The 27,134-nt window shown below is 42.3% G+C and overlaps 1 protein-coding gene across 1 annotated transcript; it reads left to right on the top strand.

Annotated features, from left to right (window-relative positions):
- The first annotated feature begins 473 nt into the window (after positions 1–473).
- Positions 474–27,134, top strand: TPCN2 (two pore segment channel 2). The gene is made up of 25 exons (XM_053388852.1): positions 474–714; positions 5,479–5,540; positions 5,970–6,046; positions 9,407–9,584; positions 9,918–10,034; positions 11,930–12,036; positions 13,045–13,117; positions 14,879–14,978; positions 15,678–15,743; positions 16,458–16,522; positions 17,197–17,294; positions 17,390–17,471; positions 17,577–17,663; positions 19,219–19,338; positions 20,076–20,135; positions 20,224–20,352; positions 20,724–20,773; positions 21,533–21,632; positions 21,749–21,820; positions 23,201–23,274; positions 23,423–23,507; positions 23,659–23,741; positions 24,761–24,842; positions 25,948–26,033; positions 26,875–27,134. The coding sequence occupies exons 1-25, from the start codon at positions 537–539 to the stop codon at positions 26,951–26,953; spliced, it is 2,310 nt and encodes a 769-aa protein (XP_053244827.1). The 5' UTR covers positions 474–536; the 3' UTR covers positions 26,954–27,134.

The following is a 27,134-nucleotide window of genomic DNA, read 5'->3' as shown; positions in this document are numbered from 1 at the left end:
CCTGGAAGCATCTGGGAAATTGCACCCGCGTTTTAACGCAGGCCTGAGCTCCGGAGCTCCTCTCTTTGAATCACAGAATAGAACGGTAGAGTTGGAAGGGACCTCGAGGGTCATCTAGTCCAACCCCCTGCAATGCAGGGATCTTTATTTGCCACATGCTCTATAGACCGAAGATTCTTCGGATCAGGGAAGATCCCGCGGGTCTGGCCCTTTTGTCCCCCTCTCAGCAAGACCAGAATCGCACGGGAGTTCGACGGCCGCGCAGAAGAAGAGCGCCCGCGGCTGAGCAGCGCTGCGAAACGGGCGAACCGCGCGAACTGCCCCTCCCCCCCCGCGGAGGAAGCCCCGCCCCGCCCCTGACTATTGGGCGCCACAGCCGGAGCGGCACTGAGGCGACAGCCCACCCTGTGGGGAAAGCGGCTCCTCCCCCCGCGCGGCGCGGACGGAGCGCCCCGGGCTCCGCGCCAGAGTCCCGCCCCCTCGGCTGGCCCGGCTGCCTCCGCCTCCTCCAGCTTCGGGAGGCGCTTCCGCTCGCCATGGAGGAGGCAGGCAACCCCGAAAGAGAGCCTCTGCTGGCGACGCCGCTGCCGACGGCGGCTCCCGGCGGCCCCCGAGGGCTGCGTCGCCTCTACTCGGGCGGGGACCGCGCCGCCCCGGGCGACGGAGGATCCGGCGGCGGCTCCGAGGCCTCCCGGTCTCCCCCGGGCGGGAACGGTGAGCCCAGGGGGGCGTCGGCGTCGTGGGGAATCGGGGCTGCCCGTCGACTGCTGGATCCTGAAGCCAGGGACGCGGGCCGGGCCGGGCTGTGCGGCAAGAGCGAGTCCACTGCAGAGCTCGAGTTCTGACCCTGGAGGTGCCCGGGCTTGAGCCAAGCCTCGGAGTTGCATCCTGGGATGCCCAAGAGCCGTCCCTTCATCCTCACCTGCAGGGGGCTGATTGGACGGGGGTGGGGGGTGAGGCGCCTGCAGCACAAGCCTCCGCATGCGCGCTCTCTCTCTCTCTCTCTCTCTCTCTCTCTCTCTAATTTTTATTCAGTTTTCTGTTTTACCATTTAAAATACCCATTTAAACATCCTTCAAATACCAGTGACTTTCCTTCTTCTCTTTCCATGGCTCATTTTGCATATCATAAATCCCTGCATCTTTTACAAAAACTAAACCATTCAGCATTCCATTATTACATCCATCTCTGCATGCTTTCTCTCAATAGGGCTTCGTCTCCTGGGTAAGTAGGTGTGGGATCGCGTAGCTTTCACAACAGAGTAGTTTGTTCCTGCTCAGGGAGCCCTTGCACTGAAAATGGGCGCCCTTGGTCAGTAAGGCCTGCATGGGTTCTAAAGTGCCCCTGAACATGTGCAGACAGGAGGACTCAAGGTCCACTACCGGCACCTCAGAGACCTCGTGAGGCATTTTCAGAGCAGCAAATGCAACTTTCTCAGGATTAGAAATTAATCACTGTTACAGGCTTTTGCCCCACCATTTGCTGTGCTGTAACCTTAGCCTCCTGTTTATGACGGTCTCTGCTGGGTAGGTGTGGCAGCATTCCTTCTGTTTTACTTCTTTGCCTGCTTAAATATTGTTGGGTAAGCTGGAGTTACAAGAAGGAGCAGAGAGAGAGAGAAAATTACATTTACAGCATGTAGGACAATACCTATAGAGCCTGTACTTTAGATGGTACAATGAAACATCAACCTTGGATGCATACTTCTTGTGCCTTGTGTCAACTTCTGTGATGGAAGTGGTACAGCAGATCTGCTAATCGACTGTCTGCATTTCTGGATTACAGAGCCATTTACTAATCCATCCATATTAAACCGTACAAACAATTCCATGGCCTAGAATGTTGCAGGTCCAGTGCAACATCCCCAGGGATACTGGGCTGTGAAGTGATACCCTCCCAATAAATACAGAACAGTAACTCCACAGTTCACATAACAGTAGGAAAGCAATCACTTTTCATAGCACATGTTTATATATTGTTTCAGCAAGGATTCCATGCACTCCCATCAGTCATTTGCATTTGCAATAGCTAAGTCTAGCTCAGACTTTTGTGCCTTTTCCCTGAATTATTTGAACTCTATAAAGTACTATCGATGCACAGTGCTATGATAAATGTCAGCGTAGTGACTGGCAGCATTTACATCCAAGTTTTTAACTGAGACGATTCATCTGTGTTGGTGATTAGTCATTCAGTTCCACATCTTGAGAAGTCACTCTCCCTATAAGCTCTAGGGCACACCCAAGTTCCACCCACAATAACATTGGAAATCATTTGTTCATACTTTCCTGGACAATGTGAATACTTGGCTTAAAAGAAGGGCACAACATTTTTAGAACAGGGTGGCTGCGTTTGAAGCATCTAAGAACATACAGAGAGCCCTTGCTGGATCATGCCAAAGGTCCATCTAGTCTAGCATCAGTGGCCAACCAAATGCCTACAGGAAATCTGCTAGAAGGGCATGAGTGCGGCAGCACTCTCCCTATATGCATCCCCAGTGACAGAGGCATACAGGGTTCGAAATTAGCAGGGTGTCAGGTGCATTTTGCACCTAAAGATTCTCCATTTACAAACACCTCCAAAAGCCTGGGTGCCATTTTTTGCACCTGGGTGCCATTTTTTGCACCTGGCTGACACTCAAGGATTACTGAAATATACGTTCTTTGAAGCTTCGTAGTATATGTTAAGGATAGACAATATGTTAAGGAGTTTAACAATAAAGAGTAGAGTGTTTTGAAAACAGAAGTATGGTACCAATATTTTTTAATTTTAAACACCAAATTAAACATGTATTAACAATTTATGCTAAAAATGTAGTATTAACAATGTGTCACTTATGTGAATTGCATATTATCAAAGTAATAAATAAAAAGTGTTGCCAACTCCCCCCCCCCCCGGCGACTAGACATTCTGTTTTGGCGCCCACAACTCAGATCCCAGGATTGGCTCCTAGCTTTTCTATCCCAGTTTCTAACACTGGAGGCACACCACCTTCGACACTGAAGGTACATCACTGTGTTCAGTTCAGATGCACCATTCCTTCTAATGTGGAACTTTGTGTGGTGGTGGGAGTAGTTCTGCAAGTTTGCAGCAGAAGTTTGTTTGCACAAGACTGATTGACTGATGGCCATAGTCTAGCCCTCAATTTCCTCTTTTTCCATCTTCAGGGCAATTTTGCACTTTAAAACGCTTCCTTTAAAAAGTATTAATTGAATAGATTAACTTGCAAATGGTGCTTTTTAAAATGTCGGGCAGCCTGTGCAGAGCAGCATAGGGACAAGACCCATCATGGCAGCACTGGCATTTGTTTCCTGGTATATACAGCTGTCACTTCAGTTGCAAAACTGGAAGGAAGGGAAGCTCACTGGGTATCTGAGCTGGGCAGCCTGCTGTGAGCTTTGCAGTATGTTCCAGAATTTTATCTCCTGCAGACAAGGAGCTAGAACATGGGAAGTCAATGCGCCTTGCAGATGTGGATCACAACTTCCATTATCCCTAACCATTGACCATTGATGATGCAATTTGCAGTCCGAAACATCTGAAGGGTACCATGTTGGCTATGTCTGGGATGGAGGTTCCTTCTCCTGAGCTATTCTGGATTTAGAAGGGCAATTCATAAATATACACTTGTCTCTTGAGTGCTTCTGTTGCATTCCCTGGTGTCCACTTTTAGGATTTGGACCCCAGTCCACCAAGAACTTATTCACAAGCCTCATTACAATGGCTGGGAGTGATGCAAGAGCACAGCTGTTCTCTTAACATGCATGTTTGCTTCTAGAGCTTCTTATCCCATAGAGCTTGATATGTGATCTTGCTTGTTGGCTCACTGCCTATTTGGGGTGCAACTTTGTATCCAAAAGGTGGACAGTCTCAGACTTGATTGTTACAGGAATGGCTTGTTGCTGCTTTCCTGTAATTGCTTTCACCATGCTGATTTGTCAGTACTCCCTCTGCTAATTTACTTGCCTGTATGCCCTTGCTGGAGAAGAGTGAATGTAAGGACAGCACTAAATGAGGGGTAATCTGCTGCAACCCTCTATTTACAATTGCTGCTGTTTCCTTGAGTTAAACCCTTTCATCTTAAACAAGAGGGAAGCGGTAAACAATGTGAAAATTACCTCATGTATGAGGCAGTTTTGAAGTAAATCAAGAGTGTCTTAGGTTGCAAGCCTAAGAAGACATATTAGGGAGAAAGCTCTGAGGAGCACAGTGAGAATTACTTCAGAGCAAATATGCAGAGCATTGCGCTGCACGTGAAATTTCTCATTGGACATGCTTTAGCATGTAGATGTGATCGCAGCTGGAAATCAGAAAGGAAATAGGTGGGAGCCAGAACATTCTTGTCGCATCCTGTTAACCAGGAAACTGTCCAAAATGACTGAAATCATGATCAAAGGGGTAATTGTGAATGGCCCCTCATATTCCTTCTGGACCACTCAATTAACATTAGTTTTTGAAGGTTCAATCACACACAAAAAACTGAAGATTAGCTAGTACAGTGGTACCTCGGGTTAAGTACTTAATTCATTCTGGAGGTCTGTACTTAACCTGAAACTGTTCTTAACCTGAAGCACCACTTTAGCTAATGGGGCCTCCTGCTGCTGTTGCTCCGCCGGAGTACAATTTCTGTTCTCATCCTGAAGGAAAGTTCTTAAGCACTATTTCTTGGTTTGCGGAGTCTGTAACCTGAAGCGTATGTAACCTGAAGCAAATGTAACCTGAGGTACCACTGTAATTCAAAAATACTTTTTTTCTTGATGCCAAAGTTCCTGAAATATGACTATATAGGATTCTGGCTCTTTAGAAAAAGAGGACTTTTTGGGCACATTAGCAATAAACTCTGGACCATTTCTAAAGGAATCTAACGAAGCAGTATGGTGTCCTGCCATTAAGGTGATGTCACCCACCCATTAGGATGATGTTACCAAATTGTCAGGTGGCCATGCTTTAAGAAAAATGGTCTCATGTGCCATATTGGAACCTCTGCTGGACCATGATTTGCCCAAAGGCTGAAGGTTCTCCATCTCTGCTTAAAGGAGAACATTACAGATTTCTCCTCAATTGATTTTTGTTTGTTTGTTTTAGCACAAATTTGGCACTGGTGGCATCTTCAGTCTTCCTTCCTAATATATGCAAGCTCAGCACAGCAGAGATAGGTATAAGGCTAACACATGAATGTTCACCTCATTACTGCTGTTATATTGGTTTAGATAACCTAAAATCCAGTGCTTGTATTAATACACAGAGCCTTGTCTTAATCCTGATGGTATATCAGTAGAAGGGCTCTCAGCTTCCTTTCCTCCTTCCTTCTATTGTATTCACTGAAAAGAGGCTTGAGATGTGATGACACATAGTCTGACATCCTCAGCAGCCAAAAGGCTAAATTAAGCAATACCAACACTTTGTGCGGGATCTTCATGATTAATGAAACTAGCTATTAGCTTTGTTGGGATCACAGAAATTACTGTTGTATCTTTGCAGTTGCCGATGACCAAAATCCCTACTTGAACCAAGCAGTAGTGTTCATTGAAGATGCAATTCAGGTAAATGTCTCATCTGCCAGGCTATGGCCAAAGTGGAGATAACTGATTAGTGCCCAGCAAAATAAACTATTGCATAGGACTTGAGTATTCTGTTTTCCTGGTGAGCTGCCAGTTTATGGCACATAGTTAAACTAATGTTAGGCTCAGCAGTCCGGTCTTACCAGCTGTGCAGTAAGAGACTGCTCTAAATAATTTTAGGGAAGCTTGATTTCTGCATATTTGTGTTTTTATCTCTTTGGACAACCGGGATTGCATAATTATTGCTCATGACACTTGTAAGAGCCATTCCGTGTTGGGAAATCAGCTTGTTTAAAGGTTAGTGGATGTTGCCTTGAATAGTGCTTGCCTGTATAAATTGATATGGCTTGACTTTGAATAACAGAGCAATTGTGATGCCTGAGTGATCAATCTTGCCTTTCATCTCTCTAGTATCGTTCCATAAATCACCGTGTGGATTCTTACTCCTTGTGGCTTTATCGGCGGTATTACTCAGAAGTTTGCCAATGGTGAGAAACTGGGCTCTTTTCTCTTGCTTATCTCTGATGCTTAAAGCCTCTGTCACTCTCTGACTCCACAAATTCTTGGTTCCTCTGTCAATCCAAGGCATTTTTGTATTTTCCTAACTATCCCTCTTGGGATTTCCTATCTGGCTTCTGCAAGTCAGCAGCTACGTTGGCCACTTTCATTTTGCAGCAATAACCATGATGCCTCTCTCCAGCACTCCCAAGTTGGTAGGCTGGAGAAAGAGACCTTTTGCTAAACAATGTGACATTGCTATAAATATTGCTGGTCATCACAGATATAAAATCGCCCCTGTCCAACCAGATGCCTGTGGAAAACCTCACAAACAGAATGTGAGTGTAGCAGCACTCCGCAGCTGCTGTTCCCCACCAACCTTTAGTCAGAGGCCTTATTAGAGTGTTTCAGCCACATTTTAAAATTCCGTTTAAGATGAAACGGAATTTGCACTTTTGTCTGCTCTTGTGATAGCATAACACCCCACTGGATGAAAGCAGAGGTATGGGAAACCAGAAATGGTTGAATAGTTAAGACCCAACAGCACAATCCTATGTATGTCTACTCAGAAATACAACTCACTGAGTTCAAGGGACTTACTCCTGGGAAAGTATATATAGGATTGCAACCCAAGGGTTGAATTCAACATAATGTTAAGCAGAATGTTTTGTTGGCACAATAACCCCCCCGCACCTCCCCTGTGCCCCCCTGCATCTGTTATATAATAATAATTTATAATAATTTATTATTTATACCCCGCCCATCTGGCTGAGTTTCCCCAGCCATTCTGGGCGGCTCCTGTTTCCATCAAAGAAGGCTTTACAAAACATAATGTACACTCGCTTGAGGATGCTACTAAAATGATTTGTTGGCAATTTTTTTTTAAAGTTTCCATTATTATTTAAAGCTGAAAATGTATGGATTTGGGGATAGTGTGGGGAGAAGGGGGCAGTCGCATTATGCTGGTGTTAATCCTGTTTAAGTGAATGCCACCTACATTTCTTATTTCTTCCTTTTTCTTTTTTTGGTTATTTATATATTTTTTGAAGTTATTTCAATTAAAAGAAATAAAGTGCTACAGAAAAACAGAAGGGAAAGTAAGGGGGGAAAGAACAACAAAGGCACATATGAAAAGAATAGATAGATAAATATGCAAAAATGCAATATATTATATTTCCATACATTCTTATATAAATTGGTATAGTGTTATTATCCTTAATAGCAATGTAAATGTTAATAGCTTACTGCATTTTGTATAAAGGCCTTCCAGATATTATCATATTTATCCAAGCAAAGTCTGCGTCTGTAAGCATTCTGTTCACAGGTTGCGAGTGTTGTCATATTGTCAATTCATTTTTAAAAAGAAATCCTTAAGAAAAATTCCCAGGATTACAAAAATAAATGCAGATACCCTCTACCTTGTTTTAAGTTGTGATACATTCCATGTTATTAATCATCCTTTATTTCTGCCCTTCTTCCCAAAGTACCCTAGAGTGGCAAACAACAAAACAAATTTATTTGTTTAGAAACAAGCCAAATATCCTCACAAGTATTCATTTGAAAGCTGCCAGAATGTATTTTTCAGCCACCAAATGTGTGAGCGAACAGGAATGTTTTAAAATCCTGCCTAAACATTAATAACGTAGGCCAATGACACCCTCCCCAAGGGCGTTCCATAGGTCATGGGTTGCTACTGAAAAGAACCTGTCATAGTTCAGCACCAGTTCCCGACTTTGCCAACCTTCATCTCCTAAGCTAGCAAAATGTCACATTTCCAGATTCTTACTATCACAAGCTTAGTTGCAAATGGCAGGAATGCCAAAATGTGTCGTGATAATTTAAATCCTCATGGCTTGAAAATGAGGAATATCACTGAAATATATGTGGTATCTATAGCAGGTGTGGGAAATATTTGGCCCTCCAGATGTTGCTGAACTACAACTTCCACCAACTGTTGCCATTGGCAGCACTTGCTGGTGTTGATGGGAATTGTGGTTCAGCAACATTTGGAGGGCCAGAGATTCCCCATGCCTGATCTGCAGTGTTCGCTATTGCAAAAAAGGTTTTATCAGCCACATTTTTAAAGGCCTCTCTGTGACCACTGCAGCAGTAACAATGGTACTACCATTAGGTCATTGTCTTGTTGCGTTGTATATTTGATAAAGGGGAGCCACACTGGGGTGAAGGTGTCCTCCTTTGATTGTCCCTTTGCTAGTTTAAGTTTGTTGGTTAAATTTTCTAGTAGGGTGGTTGCCTATCCCCCCCAAAAAAACCCCCCACAGCATACAAATCAATATGGCTAATAAGACCCAACACTCGCCCCTCTAATACATGTAAACAAACCATGCTGCAACCAACCAAACACAACCAACCAAGCTTTGGAACCTCCCCCTCCCAATCTCTCTCAATGCCAATAAAAATGAACCCATATATAAATAAAACACCTACTCAGGTGATGCTGACCCAAAAACCCTGCACAAACACTATGCAATAGAATAAAAGTTCGTTATCCCACCCTCTCCCTCCCTCTCTCCCCTCTTTCCCCCAGTCGCACAGTGTCTCATACTGAATGTAAATGAACTGTGAAAAAGATTCTAAAGTAGAGATGCTATATGTACTTTCCCCTGTTCGTTGGTTTTGTAACAGAAAAAAACTCAAATAAAAACTAATTTTTTAAAAATGGTTTTACTATTAATAGTCATCGTATCAGCTATTCACACTTGTAGATACAGTGGCTTCATCATGTATCAGTCCACACAAAACTTTCACCCTCTTCCAAGGGCAAGCTATCCTTACCAACCTAAGATATGCATTCGCCTAACAGCATAACATGTGAACCAAGCAATTGCAGGTATAACTGGCAGCAATAGCTGGAAAAGAAATGGTGCTGCAGCTGCCTGAATTTTTTGCTCTCATCATTCGTATGCCCCTCTGGTCCTTGTTTAGAGAACAGTTAGCACTACTTGGATGTGGAGTAAAAGCCTGTCTGAGCTGATCCTGTGAGCTGAAGCCATTTTTATTTGTTTTTTGATTTCTGAACTAAAAGCATGTCACTGAATGTACTAGGTGATGCCTGAATGGCTTGGCCGGCTTTCAGTCCAAAGAGATTGGAATGAAGGGCTTGATCTCTTTCTGCTGTACTATCACTTTGCAGGGAGGTAACTATCGCACATCATCATGCTATAAAAAGGCTTTTAGTTGTCCAGTTAGGCTCAATCCCATATACTATGCGTTTTGACTGCTCCTGATATTAAGCGATTGTATGGCTGTATATTCTTTTTGGCCAAGTAGCTTTTAGGAGGATATGTTTTTCATTCAGTAATCACATTGATCTTCCTTTGCTCTTAAAGGATTTTGATTGCCACCATTACACTAATCCTGGCTCTTGCTTTCATCGAAACGCCTTCTTCATTTACTGTCACGTCGGACATACGATACCGCTTGGAACCCTGGGAGCCTCCTTGTGGCTTGACAGAGAGCATTGAACTGCTTTGCTTCCTTGTCTTTATAGCAGATGTCTCTGTAAAGGTGAGCGATGACACATTTAATGCCGCTTAGAAAATCTCCAGGTTCATGAGGTGCATTTGAATTGCCCACACTTCCCTATGTGGAATATATGGAATAACCAATGAATTCCAACATGATTCTGGGCTCTGTGCTTCAGAAATGGGAAAATTAGGAAATGGTTCTTTTGAAAAGCCTCCCCATCGGTGAAGGCTTCATTTTCATGATGACTGGTCCAGCCCTTTTTAGAAAGAGTATATCAAAATTAGTCGCACTTTAGTTTTGTAAATCTTTCTGCGAAAGAAAATGTTACAATGATCTAACAACTGTTTAACATGTATTGTATGGCTTCATCAGAGTTACTTAATAGGATGGGAAGAGTTTCGGAAAACCAAGTGGTTGATGGCCTATATCCTGGTGCTAGTAGTCTCCCTTGCAGACTGGACTGTTTCACTGAGCTCTTCCTGTGGTGAGGTAAGGATTATATGTGTGTATGTCACTGAGGCAGGGGCTCCAGGGAAGGAGGGTCAGATTGAGCAAGCGGCACTTTGCAGTTGAGCAAACAACAAAAACATTTTCACTTTTGCAAAACTTTTGAGTTTGTAATCTGAGAGCATCCTCTGCTTATATACTTATAACTTGGAGCAAGCACAGCTCAAAGTCCCCCTCTGCTGTGAAGTTGTTGTCATTGGCCTTTTTATCCTGTCCTCCTCCTAACCTCTTCCTCCACCATGTTATCCTCATGACAACCCTGTGAGGTAGGTTAGGCCCAGAGTCACCCAGTGCACTTCTATCTAAGTGGGAACTTGAATCTGGGTCTCCCTCATTTCATTTTAACACTCTAACCTTCATACTATATTGGCATTTCAGCTGAAAGTTCAAATCTCCATTCAGTCCTGAAGCACACTGGGTAACTTTGTAATGTTTAACTTTTTAATTTTATTATATTTAAAATATCTCTATACTACTTTTCATTGACATGATGCTGGAGCAGTTCACAATATATAAAAGCAGTACAAGAAAATGCCCATAATAGCAACACAATGTCATTCAAACCACTGTAAACAATAATACATTATAACCAAGCTGTGAATTACTAGCCGGTAAACCCCACAAGGAGAGGCCATAGCTCAGTGACAGAGTTTCTGCTTTGCATGCAGAAGATTCCAGGTTGGAACAAGGCATCACTAATATGTGGTTGACACCCACAGCTGAGCCAGGTATGAGTGTTTGAAGTTTGTTTTCTTTGGAAAGTATGTTCATTTCAGTGGTGTTTCTACTTGTTGCGTTTTTTAAAATGATTTTGGAAACATCCCTTCTGGTACCTGTACTTTCTTCCTGGAACGTATGCTGACTAGAAATAACTCCCGCACCAGAAATGAAGATAACCAAATGTTAACATTATGTAAAGGTATGAGGAACTAAAGAGGAAGAGTTTTGTGCTTTGCTCCATCTGCAGAATTTTATGCCAAGGTTATTATTTCAATGACTGCAAAAGATATAAACTTTGCATCTGATGAGCTGATCGCTTGGAGAAGGCCTGAGGTCCTTCTCTCCTTGGCTAGCTGTGTGAGGGTTCAGTATGCCACTGTCAATATCAGTGAAAACAGGTGCAGCTGAAGCAAACCATCTTTTCTTTCCTCTGTCGGACTTCAAAGCATTCTAAAGAATTCTCAGGTTAACCTGTTCTAGCAACAACAGCAACAAAGAGTTTTCTAGTGGCATTAGCTAACATATGAAGTCTTAAGTTGGAAAGTGTCTATTTATTTATTGAAAACATTTTTATGCCACAATTCAGCCACAATTCAGCAGAACTTCCAGGGCAGTTTACATAAAAACCCCCAAAACCAAGATACCCCAAAACCAATTCCCCTCTCTGCAGCAATCTGTTAAAAAAAGGAAATACATTAAAACACCTGAAAGAACACAAAAGTTTTCTGCATGGCCCTTAAATGATAGCATTGTTGCCGCCTGTTGGATATCTCTGATGGGGGAATTCCACAAGGAACACAATCACTGAGATGGCCCCAAAATGAGCATTCACCTTGGTTAATCGTTAATGTTTTCCCCGCCCCCAGTTAATTTGTTCAAACCTTGTTTTTCTTTCTTGTCATCCATTTATACACTGGTAGTCATTACATCATGTGGGTGATCAAATGTTGCCTGTTTGTCTCGTTACCAGCCTTCCAGTTAAAAAAACAAAGAAATTATTCCCTTTTGTGCTTGCATTATATTTTGCAAAACTAAATTTTACTGTTCAGCTTGAGCAGCCCATGTGGACGTTGCATTAAAAAGCAAATTCATTTTCTGGTTTGGATGCTGGCTTTTTTGTCATTAACAAGTGCAAAATTTATCCCCTTCAATCTTAGAGTCTGAGAATACGGCGAATCCTCCGTCCTTTCTTCCTCCTTCAGAACTCTTCAATGATGAAAAAGACACTAAAAAGCATCAAGAGGACATTGCCAGAAATTACAAGGTAATAAGGAGTAATAGAGCAACTATCTTCCAGCCTGCAGATAAGAAATCAATAAATACTGTAGGCTTTACTTCCCCATAGTGGCCCAGTTTGCACACCACAGTTGTTTACCATGACATGTCAATCTGGGATGTTTTGCTCCTGCCCTTAGTGTGTGGATAAAACAACCCACGTTTCATGTCCGATTTGTTTTTGGAATGATGATGATGGTTTGTATGAGCAAAACAAACCATGGTCCCCACTTCAGACATAACACTAAGCCAGGGACAGAAGATGGTTTTGTCTTCTATGAACCAGTGGGAAGTGAGAAAACAACCCAGATTATTGTGTTCATGGTAAACCTGGGGTGGGGAGCCTGTGGCCCTCCAGATGTTGTTTGACTACACCTCTCATCATCCTTGGCCATAGGCCATGCAACATCTGGATGGCAGTAAACTGTTAATTATGATTTACCATAAAGTATGACTTGGGTCACCACACTACCATAACTAAGGGTAGAAATTGGGAAATGCCTGAAGGAATGACTGGTTGGGAATCAGTTGGAAGTGGGGAGAAGCCAGGAAAACCATCTTGATGATAATCTTCTGGCACAACATTTGCAAGTTGAGGGTGAATTTTGGGGTCTTTGGAGTATAGTGGAAACTTGTTGAGAGGGATCTATCAAGGAAAAGTTCTACATTACCATAGGAAGATGTACGAAAGTACTATGTTCTTATCCTCATTCTTCCCAGGTTTTGAATAATTTGCTATAACTTAAATGCCTCAGCCAAAGAAATTATTTCCTGAATAGAGGGCAACTTCTTCTTCTTCTTCTTCTTCTTCTTCTTCTTCTTCTTCTTCTTCTTCTTCTTCTTCTTCTTCTTCTTCTTCTTCTCCTCCTCCTCCTCCTCCTCCAAAATGCTGTATTCTGGTTTATTTGAATGTTGTAGTCTGACATCTCTCCATTTGCATCCTTCTTATATTTTAATGAAAGAACTAATTTTGGCATTTGTGCTTTCTCCCTAATAGTGTTATGCTGCTATTAGCTGTTCACCTGTTTCTCTTTACCATGTTTGGCATGCTGCTGTTTGCTCGAACGAAGGTAACTAACGTGAACGATTCATGTAGGGTTTGGTTGTCTTGAAAGCATTGTCAGAAATGTTGGCAAATGTAATAAGTTTTTTGGGGGAAAAGTATTGCCCCTTTCTGAAATGTCTGCTATCTTTTCTGTGTTTCAGACATAGTGTTATGATAGGTCTGGATTATTTCCCTCCTTTATCAGAAGGAAATAAAGCTTGTGTGTACACACTTTGCTTTCCCAGAGGATCTTTGTAAAAGTTGGATCCAGCAGAATTAGCCTGAAAAGCGGTTTCAGTTCCCTCCCTCAGCTCTTTGCACTTTCCAAGGGAGAAAGTGGCAATCCCCCTTGCCATATCATGACCAATCATATAAGAGAAATTACATATATGAAACGCTCCAGCATGATAGCTTTCCCCACAAACTGTTCCCTCTAAGAAAAACTGAGGTGATAGTTACCACATGCAAACCACCACAAACTCCAAAATAAATGCCTGTGTAGAAGACGGATGTCTTCATTTCACTGTGTCTTTCTTGAATCTTTGCACTCTGAACTTTGCTGTGCTTTCCCCCTTGTGCATTTAAATACAGAAGTCTTATTCCTGAGGGTATATGTGTGTGTATGTGCGAACACACACAAGCCCATGTATATAGTACCAATATATATTTGGTACCAATTCTCTTCCAGCATATTCACTTAGAAGCTGACTGCTTGTAAGGAACAAATCTCTGTAACACAGCTCCAGTTCTCAAGCAGAAGCGGATACTTAACCATTTTGCTGCTTGAATATTTTCTATTCTAGGTGCCCCCCCCGGCTGCCTTCCTTCCCTCAGGTTTTTAAAAATGTGTTTGCTTTCTAAATACAACATTGGAAAAAATAAAAGTCCATTGGTTTTCTTGGGTTATAGTTTGCAAATCTGCCAGTTTATGATAACGATACAAAAATGATAAAATGTTGAAGAATTATATAGATATTAAAATGCAATATTATATCAAGAATGTTCTTTTTTTTTGAGATTCTAGCTTAATTCTAGTCATCTTAGTATTCATACACCAGTTCAGACAAGACCACTTTGGGAAGATGCTCATATATGATGTTGTTATGTGCAAGTAGAGTAGAACACTCTGTCACAAGAGACTAGGGCCCTGCGGGACTTGACATCTTTCCGCAGGGCCTGCAAGACAGAGCTGTTCCGCCAGGCCTTTGGCCAGGGCACAGCCTGACTCCCTCCCTCGGCAATCTTCGCGGAGCTCTGGCCCAATGGTGGCCAGTGGCTTGAATTTAATTAATTTTATAATGAATGATTTTAGAGTGTTGTTTGTGTTGTACTTTTGTATTGTTTTATTGTTGTTAGCCGCCCTGAGCCCGGCTTTGGCTGGGGAGGGCGGGATATAAATAAAAATTATTATTATTATTATTATTATTATTATTATTATTATTATTATTATTAAAAAGTGCCACCTGAGACTAGTTGTATGTCTTGTGGAAATTTAACGAATATCATGTTTTACATTATATTTTTCTGAAGTACTCACCTGTCTATCTGAAGCCAGAAGTAACTGGTTTGATTGTAACATTGTCATGTGTGGCCCCAATCTTCCACAGTCCTATTCTGCCTGATAAGCTAGTTGTGTGTGTGTGTGTGTGTGTGTGTGTGTGTGTGTGTGGCATCACATCATGCACTTGGGTCAGACAGTGTGATCCCAGGACTTGTGCATGCTTCTTAAATGGCTGTGGCAGACTCTTGGCATTGCTTTGCTAATGGCTTGGCTCTCTGTGACTAGGATGCCCAGCAGGACAAGGAATGGCAAGGATATTTTCACAACTTGCCAGATTCATTAACTTCCCTGCTGGTACTGCTGACAACTGCAAATAATCCAGATGGTAAGCATAACTTTCTAAATGTATTCTCTCTCTCTCCCCCCCCCTTACTTTCTACTGTTAAGAGAATTAAGATTTGAGCAAATTCATGTTTTTCATGGTGGTGCAAACTTTGAGACGTATGGCTAGGAGTGTGGACGCAAATTACTTCAGTTTCACTGTGTCTCAGGCCTGATTTGACTACCATAGCAATACAGAAGAGCCCCCCACTCCAGTTTTTCTTTAAACTTATTTACTTACGGATTGGAGTTCATAATGGGTTTTGACCTGTAGAGTAAGCTCTTATCTACCCCAGTATGAATTGAATTCTGATTGCCTTTTTCAGTTTGCCTCTCTTCCGCATGTTTCATGCCGACTAACTGCTTCTTTTGTCTCTTCAAACACCTAGCGTGTTTCTCTGATAGGTGTTCCTTGGTGTTTGCCTTGATTTTTTAAACACCGTTTGGAGAGAAGAAGAAGTTGGCTTTGTGACTGGCGTAAGGGCTGGCCATTTAGTATTGTGCAAATCTGGCTTCTAGCAAAAAAACCCCTCATAAGTAGAGGTTCACCCTGAGCTTTATCTGAAAAATAATTGTATACATATGTTTTAATGAGCGCACTTCTTCATTGGCCCAACAGAAGCAGTGTGTGTGCTTGCTTCTCTTTTTCAGCATTTTATATATTCATTATTACTTTCTAACCTTCTTAAAAATTGTTGTACAGTGATGATTCCTGCCTACTCTAAGAATCGAGCATATTCCATCTTCTTTATATTCTTCACTGTAATAGGTAAGCTGCCACTTCATTTGAATAAGATCCCTATTCAAGTCATTCAGTGTGACCTTTGTTTTATTTGTCTCTATATAAGGGTGTTTCCAGACTTCTGTGAGATTGGTACTCCTCATTCATGCATCCCCCCCCCTCAGCATCCACAGGACATCATTGGCATTAAAATATCCCTCTCCCCATTTTAACTCTGACTGGTGGGGGAGGAATCTGACACACACACACACACACACACACACACACACAAAACCAGTTTGCAAATTAAGCCTCTGTTTGGAAGCACCTATACTCCTCAACCTCCCCTGTATTCTACCGAAGTTGTGGCTTTCTCTGGGAAAATAAAATAACATTTAGGGACAGAAGAAATTACCTCCCATACACTATTGACACTTAAAATACACCTGATTAAAATTCATTATACTTTCATACATCGTAAAGTTATCTAAGCCAGTCTTAAAAAAAACCAAGGTACCTTCTTCCTTCCTTTCTTTGGAAAGAGTGTACTAGAACGAACAGGTTTTAAAATGTGGCATTCATGTGGTAAAATGATTCTAGCAAATTCCCATTTTACCAGCTTACCTTGGGAATTCTGCTTATTTTTGCAGTTTTGATGCAAATTCCTAGGGCATTCATATGGGTCTCTGTTCAGTTTATAGTTGAACAAACACAGCACAGCTTCTATTTTTTTAAAGGTAAATATTTTTTTCTTTTCTTAAGGGAACTTATTTCTGATGAACTTGCTGACAGCAATAATATACAATCAGTTTCGTGGCTATCTTCTGGTGAGTAAAGCCCAAATGACATTTTGTTGAAATGATGAAACCTAGCATGGGCTACTGCACGGGAAGTTCCTGCTGTTGGGGTATTTCAACAGCCTTCAGAAATCTGGGTTTTAGGGAGTCTTTGGTAGAAGATTTTGACTATGGCGTGGTCGAATACAGCTGTGGCACAGTTGGATCTCATGTGCTTGTGTTGTATGTGTGGCTGCTGCTGCAAGCACATGAGTGGGTGGTTAGGGTCTTTCCCATGTGATCGCCACCTTAGGAGGGAGATGGCAGAGTGAGGAAAATCCACACGATTCGCTCCCTTCCACGTATACATGGTTGTGATCTTTACGTACACATTGCAGCTGTCTTGTGTGATGGAGGTAGACTCGTATTCTTTAACATTTCAGAAACCAAAATTGTGAGCAAACATTTCCCAAGGAAATGCTTATCTGGCCACCTCACCTGCAAGAGTGAGAAAATCAGTTCAGCCAATGGAGGTGTTCTGAAGGCCAGGAGCTCATGATGGACTTTTCCCCAGTGACTTTTTGTCTTGGACTTGCGCCTTTGATTTGTGTTCTGCTCCATGTGACACTTTCAAAACAGAGCGATTCTTCTCTAGTTCTTTGTGTTCTTCATGCCTGTAACTTTCTCCTATGTGTTGGTGGATATATTTTTTCCCCCCGTTTCAGAAATCGGTTCAGTCCTCACTTTTCCGAAGGCGCTTAGGAATCCGGGCTGCCTTTGAAGTTCTTTGTTCTCTGAAGGAGACTTCTCTCAATAAGAACATGTGAGTGAAAGGCATCAAGCACACATAGGGTGGCTAGAGACAAGGAACAGAAGGTTAACGATTCCTTCTCACACATTGTAACTTTGTTTATGTAGCTTGCGTGTCCAGGCGGAGACTGTAGCTCAAGTTCTTCATAGAGTAAAAATGGATCCTGACTGTAAGGAAGCAATCATTAGGGTAGGAATCACCTTTTTTACTTAATGAGAAGTTGGATTTCATTCAAAAAATGTTCTTGACCAACAACATTGGTGTGTTAACTTCCAGTTTCTCTTGTATATGCAGAACCTTGAGTTGTGTCCCCCAGGAGGTCTCACCTCTGCTCAGTTTCAGTTACTCTTTGATGAACTGGACAAACACAAAGTTAAAGAGGTATGGACCTGGCTTTCATTTATGCCAGCTTTTCAGGTTCCCTCCAGGTGTGGTGGCTGAGGCAGACAGGAGCTGTGGCCCAAAACATCTGCAGGGTACCGGCTTGGCAAATGCTGATTATACATTTGGGGCTGGTGTACAAGTTTACTGAGAGTCGTGCTATGTGTTAGTCATGAAAGTTGCGTCTGAATCATGCATGTAACTTTCCTCCCTTTACCTGACATAAAATGTAGAATTTCAATATTCACATTTTCTAGCTTTGTTGAGTCTGAGAACTCTTGAAGGAGCTGCAGTTAATACTGAGTTGTTCTAATAAAGAATTGCTTGGATAAAGTTAATGTGAATAGTTGCAAATAGGGGTTTGTTTGGTTTTTGGTGCATTTGCTTCTCTGCAGAATGGTAGCCTTTCAATTTCTGTTTCCTCTTAGCACTAATGATGTGTCTACTTGAGTGTAGGGCACTCCCATACTTCAGTAGGAGTGGGGCTGCACTTCAAGCCCTGCCTTTGATGGTGCATCACTGTGTCTGCCTCAATGGGCCCTTCAGGCAAGCAGCTGCTCACACATCTAAGCTCCGTGCAACTGGGACTCCCAAAGGCTTGGGTGTCCTGCTTGTGTAGAGCCTCTGTGTGTGGGCTGCTCTTCCACAGAGGGTTCCCTTTTCAGACCTCTGTGCTCAATATGTGAAGGTTGAGGGCAGTTTAATGTCAAGGGCATAACATCAGCAATGGGAATAGATGTGTGGCCCCACTCCTGCGGCTACCCAGGAGTGTTCTACATATGGCTCACGAAAGCATAGGGCTCCTGTGTTTCCTTTTTTTTTTTTTTTTTTTTGGGCTCCTGTGTTTCCTAAATCTCAAAGCATATTTGGAAAATCACTGCTCCCCTACCAATAAAAGAAAGCAAAGCTGAACAGAATATATTATAGCTGGTCAGTGAGATATGAATCCCTGCTTTCTGAATAGGGTCTGACTGCTCCAAAAAGTGTGCAGAAAATAAAAAATGAAGATATAAGACAAAGATGCCCTATGCATATGAAAACTGTTCAGAATACACCTTTCCACCAGTTATATAAGGTTCCCAGGGAAGGACTTCTAAAGATTCCAATTAGTAGTAATGTTGAGCTGGCTCAGTGTGGTAAGAATGGTTTTTTGTTGACTGATTGGCGTAAATATCATTTGAGCAAGATCATCTTTTACTAACTGTACCCCTTTGATTGATGATCAGTGCTGATAACTGGACCTTTTGTTGCATTTTTGGTGTGTTTTTTGACATTTTAAGCAAATAAATGATTAACTGGGCCAGCGGGTATTGTGTCGTGCCAGGGAATTAATCTTGTTGCACTCAGTGATTTCTGGGTGGAGACAGTTTCCCTGTCATCCTTTTCTTCTTGGTCTCTAAGGAGGGGCTGCATGCAGGTGTGGAGCTGTCATAGTGCTGTCGCAGCAGGCCTTAGTGATACATATCCTAAGCCAAAGAGAAGCCTCCTCAAGGCCATGTGTTATTGAAGAAACAACAGGTCATGTTGACAAGACTCTCATATCCTTTCCTTTCAGCGTCCTCCCAGGCCAGATTATCAGTCACCTTTTCTACAGAGAATCCAAATTGTCTTTGGTCACCGTTACTTTGGCTATTTAGGGAATGCTGTTGCTGTAGCAAACGTTTTGTCTGTGTGCGTAAGTATAACGTGTCAAATAGTAGTGATTTTACATTAAGGCAAGTTTTAGCAGGGCAGTTTAGTAGCCCAGTTCTCTTGTCATTTTCTGCGAAGCAATTGTTCTCATAAGAAAAGCCCTGCTGAATCAGACCAAGACTCCAGGAAGCATCCTGATTCCACTTGCAGCCAGGCAGATATTCTTAGGAAGCACAGCAATAGCCCTTTCCTGTTGTTTCTCCCAGTAACTGATAATGTCATGGTGGGGAACCAGTGGTCCTCCAGATGTTGTCACACTGCAACTTCCAGCAGCCTTGACCATTGGCCATGCTGGCTGAGGTTGATGGGAGTCCAACAGTATCTGCATGCCAATTACAACAAAACAAAGCAAAAACAAAGCAAATCAGATAGCTGCTATTCTTGCTGGCCCTTGAAGTGCAGTGGCTTTTACTGCACAGCTAGAGAGTTCTTGTCTTCCTATTGGGGGATGCCTGAATCTATTGCAGGAAGGGAATGAGAGATGCATGGATATACTGTTAGGTATGTCCTAACTGTTGAAGATTCTCAAAATATTTGACTGCTGCCATGGTCAGTGGGCGAGAATGCAGTCTTTATAACATAATTATGGTCTGGTCCTTTTTCTATCTTGCTTTATGTGCTAGGCATCAATTCTGAACAACTTTGCTCTGGACACTTCATAATGTTGTAGTTTAAAAGTTTGGTGCCAACTGACCAGTATCCGTTTCTCTTCCCCTTAAGGTGGTCATGGTACTAGATGCAGATAAGCAACCTGCGGCACGGGACGACTTTTTTTTAGGGGTAAGGCCACTTTCTCTGGCGTTCTCTGTAAGAGTTGCTCTTCCAAATGCTCAGTTCTTAATGTGCATCTCAATTCTAAATTTTCAAGGTTATAAACTGTGTCTTCATTTTCTACTACCTCCTGGAAATGTCATTGAAACTTCTAGCACTGGGATTAAAAAGATACATATCTTATCCAAGCAACATATTTGATGGCCTTCTGACTGTAGTGCTGATGGTGAGTATTACTACGCAAGTTCCATTCTGGGTTTTTTTACTGTAAAGATGACCACTGACCACAAATTGATGGCTGGAGGATAGGAAAGGAAAAGAGAATGTACATGTGACTTCACCAGGCCGTCTGTGTGTGTTTTGAGTTTAAAAGTATGACTGTGTTGGTTATATTTCCTTCATGGTTGAAAACTACTTTGTTGGATGCAGAGGAAAGAAAGAAAGAAAACTTTTAGGACCTTGCTTGTAATAAAGATCCCTCCCCAGCATGTTAATATAGGACATTTGTCTCTAACAGATATTTTCTACTACTTAAATTTCAGTTATTGAATAGCAATTGAAATTCCTATAGCTTTGCTCTGTTCCTTCTTCTCAAAGGTTTTGGAGGTGTCAACATTTGCTGTCTATGGATTTCCTCATCGAGGATGGTATGTGCTCTTTGTAAGCAATTTCAGCTTTCCGGAAACCAGCAACTTTTGATGCTTTAACCAACATCCACTTTGCTTCTTGCTAGAATTCTTGCTGGGGAAAAGTGGGGCTAGAAACTCGTGACCAGGAGCTGTCTCACATCCAGCTCTAAAATAAACTGCTTTGTCTGATAGTGGTTGATTATGGTATCCCTTTATTTGTAGGAATATAATGTTGATGATTATGATGATGTGGCATTGTAAGGAGGGACATACTGGTTTATAATCTGTATTACATGGGGATCTGAAAGTATCTGCAATGGACAGTGGAAAATCCTTTTAGAGGAAAGAGCAGGCTTAGAGCCATGGGGCTTTGTATGATTATAGCCAAAGTGTTGTATTTCTCTTCAGTCTCAAGCCCCTTTAAAATGGAGTTTGATAAGAGGGTTGAAGACCAGTTGGAACATTGCAGCTTGGAAAGGATAGCAAATAGGCATGATTTTCCTCCTGCACCCCCCCTGCCACATTAACACTTGAAATAGTCATTCTGAGTGTGATCTGAGGATGGGGAAATGACCATGCTATTATCACCTTATAACTCTTAAGGCAAAGGTGTTAATTTAAGACTGTGTGGCATTGTGTTCCTTTTCCCAATACTGGCATGAACATCTTGCTTGAGTAAGATCACACTTTTAGTTGGCTTAGAAAAGCAGATGTAGTTTATAGTGTTGGTTCGTTCTCCCAGGTTTTTTTGTTTGTTTGTTTCTATCTTAATTCTAGGAGACCTGAAATGTTGGGCTTGCTCTCTCTGTGGGACATGGTTCGCCTGGCAAACATGCTGATTGTGTTCCGATTTCTGCGGATCATCCCTAACATAAAGGTACTTCTGCTTCACTGTGTTGCTTTTATCTGAATTTGGGTTATAGTCTCTGTTCTCATGTATAAGAACTATTTTTAAAATTTAAAAAATCCTAATGATTCTATCTCTTTTTCCAGTTCATGTCCTTAGTTGCCAGTACACTGTTGGACCTTGTGAAAAACATAAGATCTTTCGCAGGGATCTTAGTGGTAAGTGAAAGCCAAGAAAGATTCATTTCTCCTTCTATGTTTCATCTTAATGAAATAGATTTATAAAACAATATTTGGCAATGGAATATATGTAAGCAAACTCTGGCCACTCTAGTGGGATCAGTATGGTCAGCATTATCACAGCATTATCTATAATAATGTGTGGCATCATTTATGGTTTTTTTTTTTAATATACAAGATGCTTCTATAAAAGTAAAGGGTGGCAGTCAGCTAAATGTTACTCATAGTAAATCCACTGAAATGATCAAACCCATTGGGTAATCAGAGTAAAACTTAATTGGCTACAAATAAGAGTTGTCGTAAAGCAGAGCTTTCCAAACTTTTCACCTTGGTGGCACACTTTTTAGACATCATTTCACAACACAGCAATTCAGTTTTACTAGCAGACCGGAGGTTAAACTAACCCCTTTCCAGCCCCGGGAGGAGCACTTACACACTGCTGCCAACACACAAATGTGTTGCTACACACAGTTTAGAAAGCTCTGTCCTAAAGGGTGAAGTGCCATCTGTTGACATATTTAGGAATTGCAAGGTGAAGATAAATCCCTCAAATAGCTTGTCAGACAATTTGTGGGAGTTTTCTATCACGGAAGTGTAGGAACATATAACTATCCCAGTAAGGCCAGAAGCAAAAGTTTGTTGTTTTTGTTTTAAATAGCCACTTTCCTCCAACTGCCTGTGCCTCTGTTTCCTATCTTCCTCTCTTGTTTCAATGTGCCTATATTTTAGATGGCAAATCCCTTAGGAAAGGGGCCTGTCATCTCTGATCTGAACACAGATAGCTGTTGGAAATGTTCCTATGATTTATTTATTTATTTAAAATTGAGCAAAGCAATAGTGGCTGTCAGGACACTGAGAATCATAATGTGGCCAATGATTGTTCCACGAACCATAAGCTATGTGCTGCAGATAAGCACAAGCTTCCTCTTTATGTTTCCATATCTGTATGTGCCAGTGGGTGTAATTAAGGCTTTTAGAAAGTTTGACCACAATCCTCAAAGCCAGAAAAGCAAGGCAGGTGTTCAGAAAAGGCACATGATGCTGTCCTCTGAATAAGCTCAGAAGGCGCATGAAGGAGCATGCACCAACATCCTGGCGCAAGCCACCCATCCACGTCTGAATCTGCTCCTTAGGGCTTGTATTTTGCTTCAGTGAGATTGCTATAGAGCAGGAGCTTTGAGGTTTTGCTGTCTTTGCTTCTTTTCCAAACTGCTTATATTAAAATTAAAAAGTGAACAAAGATTAGCGTGCTCTGGAAAATGTTGAGCTTACCTATAAAATGACTATCATCTTGCCAGTGACTTTTCACTGGTAGCTTAGCAATAGAAAATAACTGATGCCCAATTTGTTCTTCTCCAGGTGGTTTTCTATGCATTTGCAATAGTAGGGATGGAGCTGTTTAGGGGTGCCATTACTCCCACGGGAAGCATCAGGTAAGTCTCACTTAAATGTGGCTTTAAGACAGAATTTGTTGTAATTTCCATGTGCAAACATAGCCAGTTGCAGAGCAGCATCTAATCTGGTCCTGCGATGCATTGTGTGCAATAATGAAACAACTTTACACTTATTTTTCGTTTATAGCAGTGTCAATGCAACAAATGCCACTTTGCAGTGTGGCACCTTTGAACAGCTGCAGTATTGGCCAAACAACTTTGATGACTTTGCGGTGAGTGTTTTCATTAGGGATTGCTTGTCATTTTCAACATTTACCCGTTGGCTTGTTTGAGGCCTACCAGTTTCCTCTCTTGGCTGTTGCTTCTAAATCTCAAATTAGAATAATCTCCATTACGGCTCATTTTTTCGTTCTTGTCCATCAGGCATCCCTGGTGACTTTGTGGGATGTGATGGTTGTGAACAACTGGCAGGTTTTCTTGGATGCATATTCCAGATACTCATCTCCGTAAGTAATGGGCAGAAGCTGTACATTTGGCAGATGTCTCCAAAGCAAAAAAGATCTTTGCATTTTGGGGGGAAGAGGTTTGCTCTGCTTCTGAGTCTGGAGAGTGCCATGTGCTGCTGCCTCAGAAACTCAGCACGGAGAGATGCATTTTGTAGGCCCTTTGGAAATAACCCTAAAGCAACCAGCAGATAGTCCCTTTATCAGGACCAACCAAGCGAGTGAGGTTTCTTAAAGTTCTCTAGAACATTTTGTTCTTTAAAAAATAAATACTTTTATGGATGGTAAATGAAACAAATAAGAACAGCAGAATGAGACAAATCGTACTGTTTGGTGGGCGGGCGAGTGGGGTGGGAGAAAGAGGCACATATCAGGGCATGATAGGAAAGCCCTAAAATCTGCAGTCTTAAGAAACAGTGTAGGATAACCCCCTAATGGAGATCAGGCTGCATCCAGAGTTATGGGGACCATGCTTATTATTTCATTTTTTGAAAATGTCTAAGCTAGGAGATCTATCTCCAGTAGAACACATGGATCCCTTGTGAAGTCCAGAGCATAAATAAAGAGAAATGGGATAGTCTTAAAGGTGACCATTCTGCTAGACAAAAAAGAACTCGAATCTGCTTCATGTCACTTACCAGGGCTGGTCTGTATGTTTTGAAGCTCATGTCTATTCACACAGGCATACATATTGGAAGAAAGAATTCTTGGAATTCTGTGCTTCATCTTTCATAACTGGGGATAGCTGGGATTGGAATATGCCCTGATTGTGGAACTTGCAATGCGGTGTTTTTTGAATGACCTCCTCTGAAGGTCTGCCAGTATGTGTGGGCCGCCTGTCCACCTGCATGAGCAGCACTCATTGGGTTGAATCTAGAGTTGATCATGCCTGACTAACTTGAATCCCATTTATTTCAATGGGCTTAGCCTAAGCATGATTAAGTCTGGATCCAACCCATTCATTTGAAATAATAGGTGCTATTTGATTATCTTTAAATATATGTATCTGTTTCCCTCCCTAGATGGTCAAAATTATACTTTGTCTCCTGGTGGCTAATTTCCTCTGTCATCTGGGTCAATCTGTTCATTGCTTTGCTTCTGGAGGTAATGCCGATGGGCTTAATTATCGCAAGAGAATTCACTTTTTGTTCTTCTTGAAGTAGCAAACCCTCTGATGGATAAATGGAATAGGCAAGCTATGCTATCGTATAGGCAGCATTTGGAACACAATGTTGTCAGTATGCGGATGACGCCCAGCTCTTTCTCTCCATTCCATCTGAATCAGTTGGGCTGTTCAGTTGCTGAACCGGTGTCCGAAGGCAGCAACAGGCTGGGTGAGGGTCAGTAAACTGAAACTGGAACCTGACAAGAAGAAGGCCCTATTGGTCCTTAGGGCTCAGGTCCAGGCACAGAGCTGGCAGATTGTTCTGGACAGGGTAGCAAATCACCTGAGAAAGCAGTTATGTAGCCTGGGGCTGCTCCTCAATTCTAAGCAGTTGTTGGAGGCAAGGAATGTCACATATACCCAGATAAAGCTGATTTACTGGCTGTGGTTATTCCTAGACCAAGAGGCCTCGGTGGGCCTCTGTGACCCATGTTCCTGGATGGATTACTGCCATTCCCTCTATATGGAACTAGTATTGAAGATGGCCCGGAAGCTGCAGTTACTGCAGAACACTGCTGCTCACTTGCTTACGATATGGCAAGAGATATACCACCCCTTTCCTCAGGGAACTGCATTGCCTGCACATGAACTACCAGGCCCAAAGTGTTAGAACCAGAGTACAAAGCCTTAAATGACTTGACATCTTAATTTTTTTATTTTGCTGATAGCCATTTAGACACATCTGTCTAGCCCTACAGTACCTCTCCCAAACAATATTTAGACTGATTTCAAAAGCCTTGTCCTTGCCTGGACCACCTTAAATCCTGAGACTTAGAGCCGGTTCAAATTGTCTGTCTTTTACTCAGCACAGAAAGGCTGCTGTGGTAAGTCATGGAAGTTTCACCACCAGTTTCCATGAAATCTGGGAGAGCAGATTTCCGCTGCTCCTGGTGCACCTCACTTTTCTGGGGCCTTCAGCTGAGGCTTCCGTGAATGGTTGCTTCCATGAGTAGAGTCATGCTTGCCTGGTGGGTGTGGAGATGAGCACCTTTCAGAAAGACCACCTGAAATAGCCCTCTTCCCATTCTTTCTCTTGACTGGCAGAATTTTATCCATAAATGGGACCGTCTCTGCCATCGACCATCTCTCTCAGAAGTTGAATACCAGATGACAATGGAACTCATGTTCCGGTGAGTATGGAGTGCTTAATCTTATTTCCTGATTTAAAACACGTTTTTAGGACTAGTTGAATGGCTGTTGACACTAGAATTTCCCTAAGGACTGCGAAGTTTGTGTTGCACAAGTGATTGTTTCTTTAACTCTGTTAAAGATCAGAATATTCAATAGACACAGTATGGTCAAGACACAGTGTGGTACCAGATTTTAGAAAGATGTATTATTTTCCCTGATTGAAAGAGAGTGAATCCCCTTTTGATGTTGGATTCTTTTATATTCTCTGCAAGGGCATATGGGATAACTGTAAAACATTTTGTGGGTGAACTGTACCTTGAAGACCAACTTAGAAAGTGTGTGCCACCACAGAGGTTATTAATGTTCAAGCGACTGTAGAAGTTGCATCTAGAGTATGTAAAGGTAAAGGGACCCCTGACTGTTAGGTCCAGTCGCGGACGACTCCGGGGTTGCGGCACTCATCTCACTCTATAGGCCAAGGGAGCCAGAGTACAGCTTCTGGGTCATGTGGCCAGCATGACTTAGCCGCTTCTGGAGAACCAGAGCAGCGCACAGAAACGCTGTTTACCTTTCCGCCGGAATAGGTTTACCTATTTAACTACTTGCACTTTGACGTGCTTTCGAACTGCTAGGCTGGCAGGAGCAGGGACCAAGCAACGGGAGCTCACCCCGTTGCAGGGATTCGAACTGCCAACCTTTTGATCGGCAAGCCCTAGGCTCTGTGGTTTAGACCACAGCGCCACCCGTGTCCCTCATATCTAGAGTACATAAAGGTGTGCAAAATCTGCGCTGAGACATTAGCTCTGTTGACTTCCAATGGCTCCTGTTTTGTCCTTCTAGGGATGTTTTGGAAGAACCCACAGAAGAAGAGCTAATTGAAAAACTTCACCAGCACCCACATATGCATCTATGTAGATGACACAGGTGGAAGCAGTAGTTTCTCCTAGTCATGCCTGCATGCAGGTTTTGTAGCAGAAGGAAAGATATCGGGAATCTTTCTGAAAGAAGTACTCTATATCTTTGATTTTATTTTTGAATGGTGCCTGTAGTACATGGTCTTTAAAGGTTTGTTTTAAACGGTTCATTTAAAACATTATTTT

This window comes from Podarcis raffonei, chromosome 1 (assembly GCF_027172205.1).
Source record: "Podarcis raffonei isolate rPodRaf1 chromosome 1, rPodRaf1.pri, whole genome shotgun sequence".
Classification (NCBI taxonomy): domain Eukaryota; kingdom Metazoa; phylum Chordata; class Lepidosauria; order Squamata; family Lacertidae; genus Podarcis; species Podarcis raffonei.
The sequence above is the reverse complement of the archived record's forward strand: the minus strand, read 5'-3'. Positions and strand labels throughout refer to the sequence as shown.

Excerpts from the sequence above, each read along its gene's own strand:
- TPCN2 (XM_053388852.1), top strand. The coding sequence starts at position 537 with ATGGAGGAGGCAGGCAACCCCGAAAGAGAGCCTCTGCTGGCGACGCCG. Across the intron at positions 715-5,478 it reads GTCTCCCCCGGGCGGGAACG|TTGCCGATGACCAAAATCCC; the intron begins GTGAGCCCAGGG and ends GTATCTTTGCAG. Across the intron at positions 20,774-21,532 it reads GGATTTCCTCATCGAGGATG|GAGACCTGAAATGTTGGGCT; the intron begins GTATGTGCTCTT and ends TCTTAATTCTAG.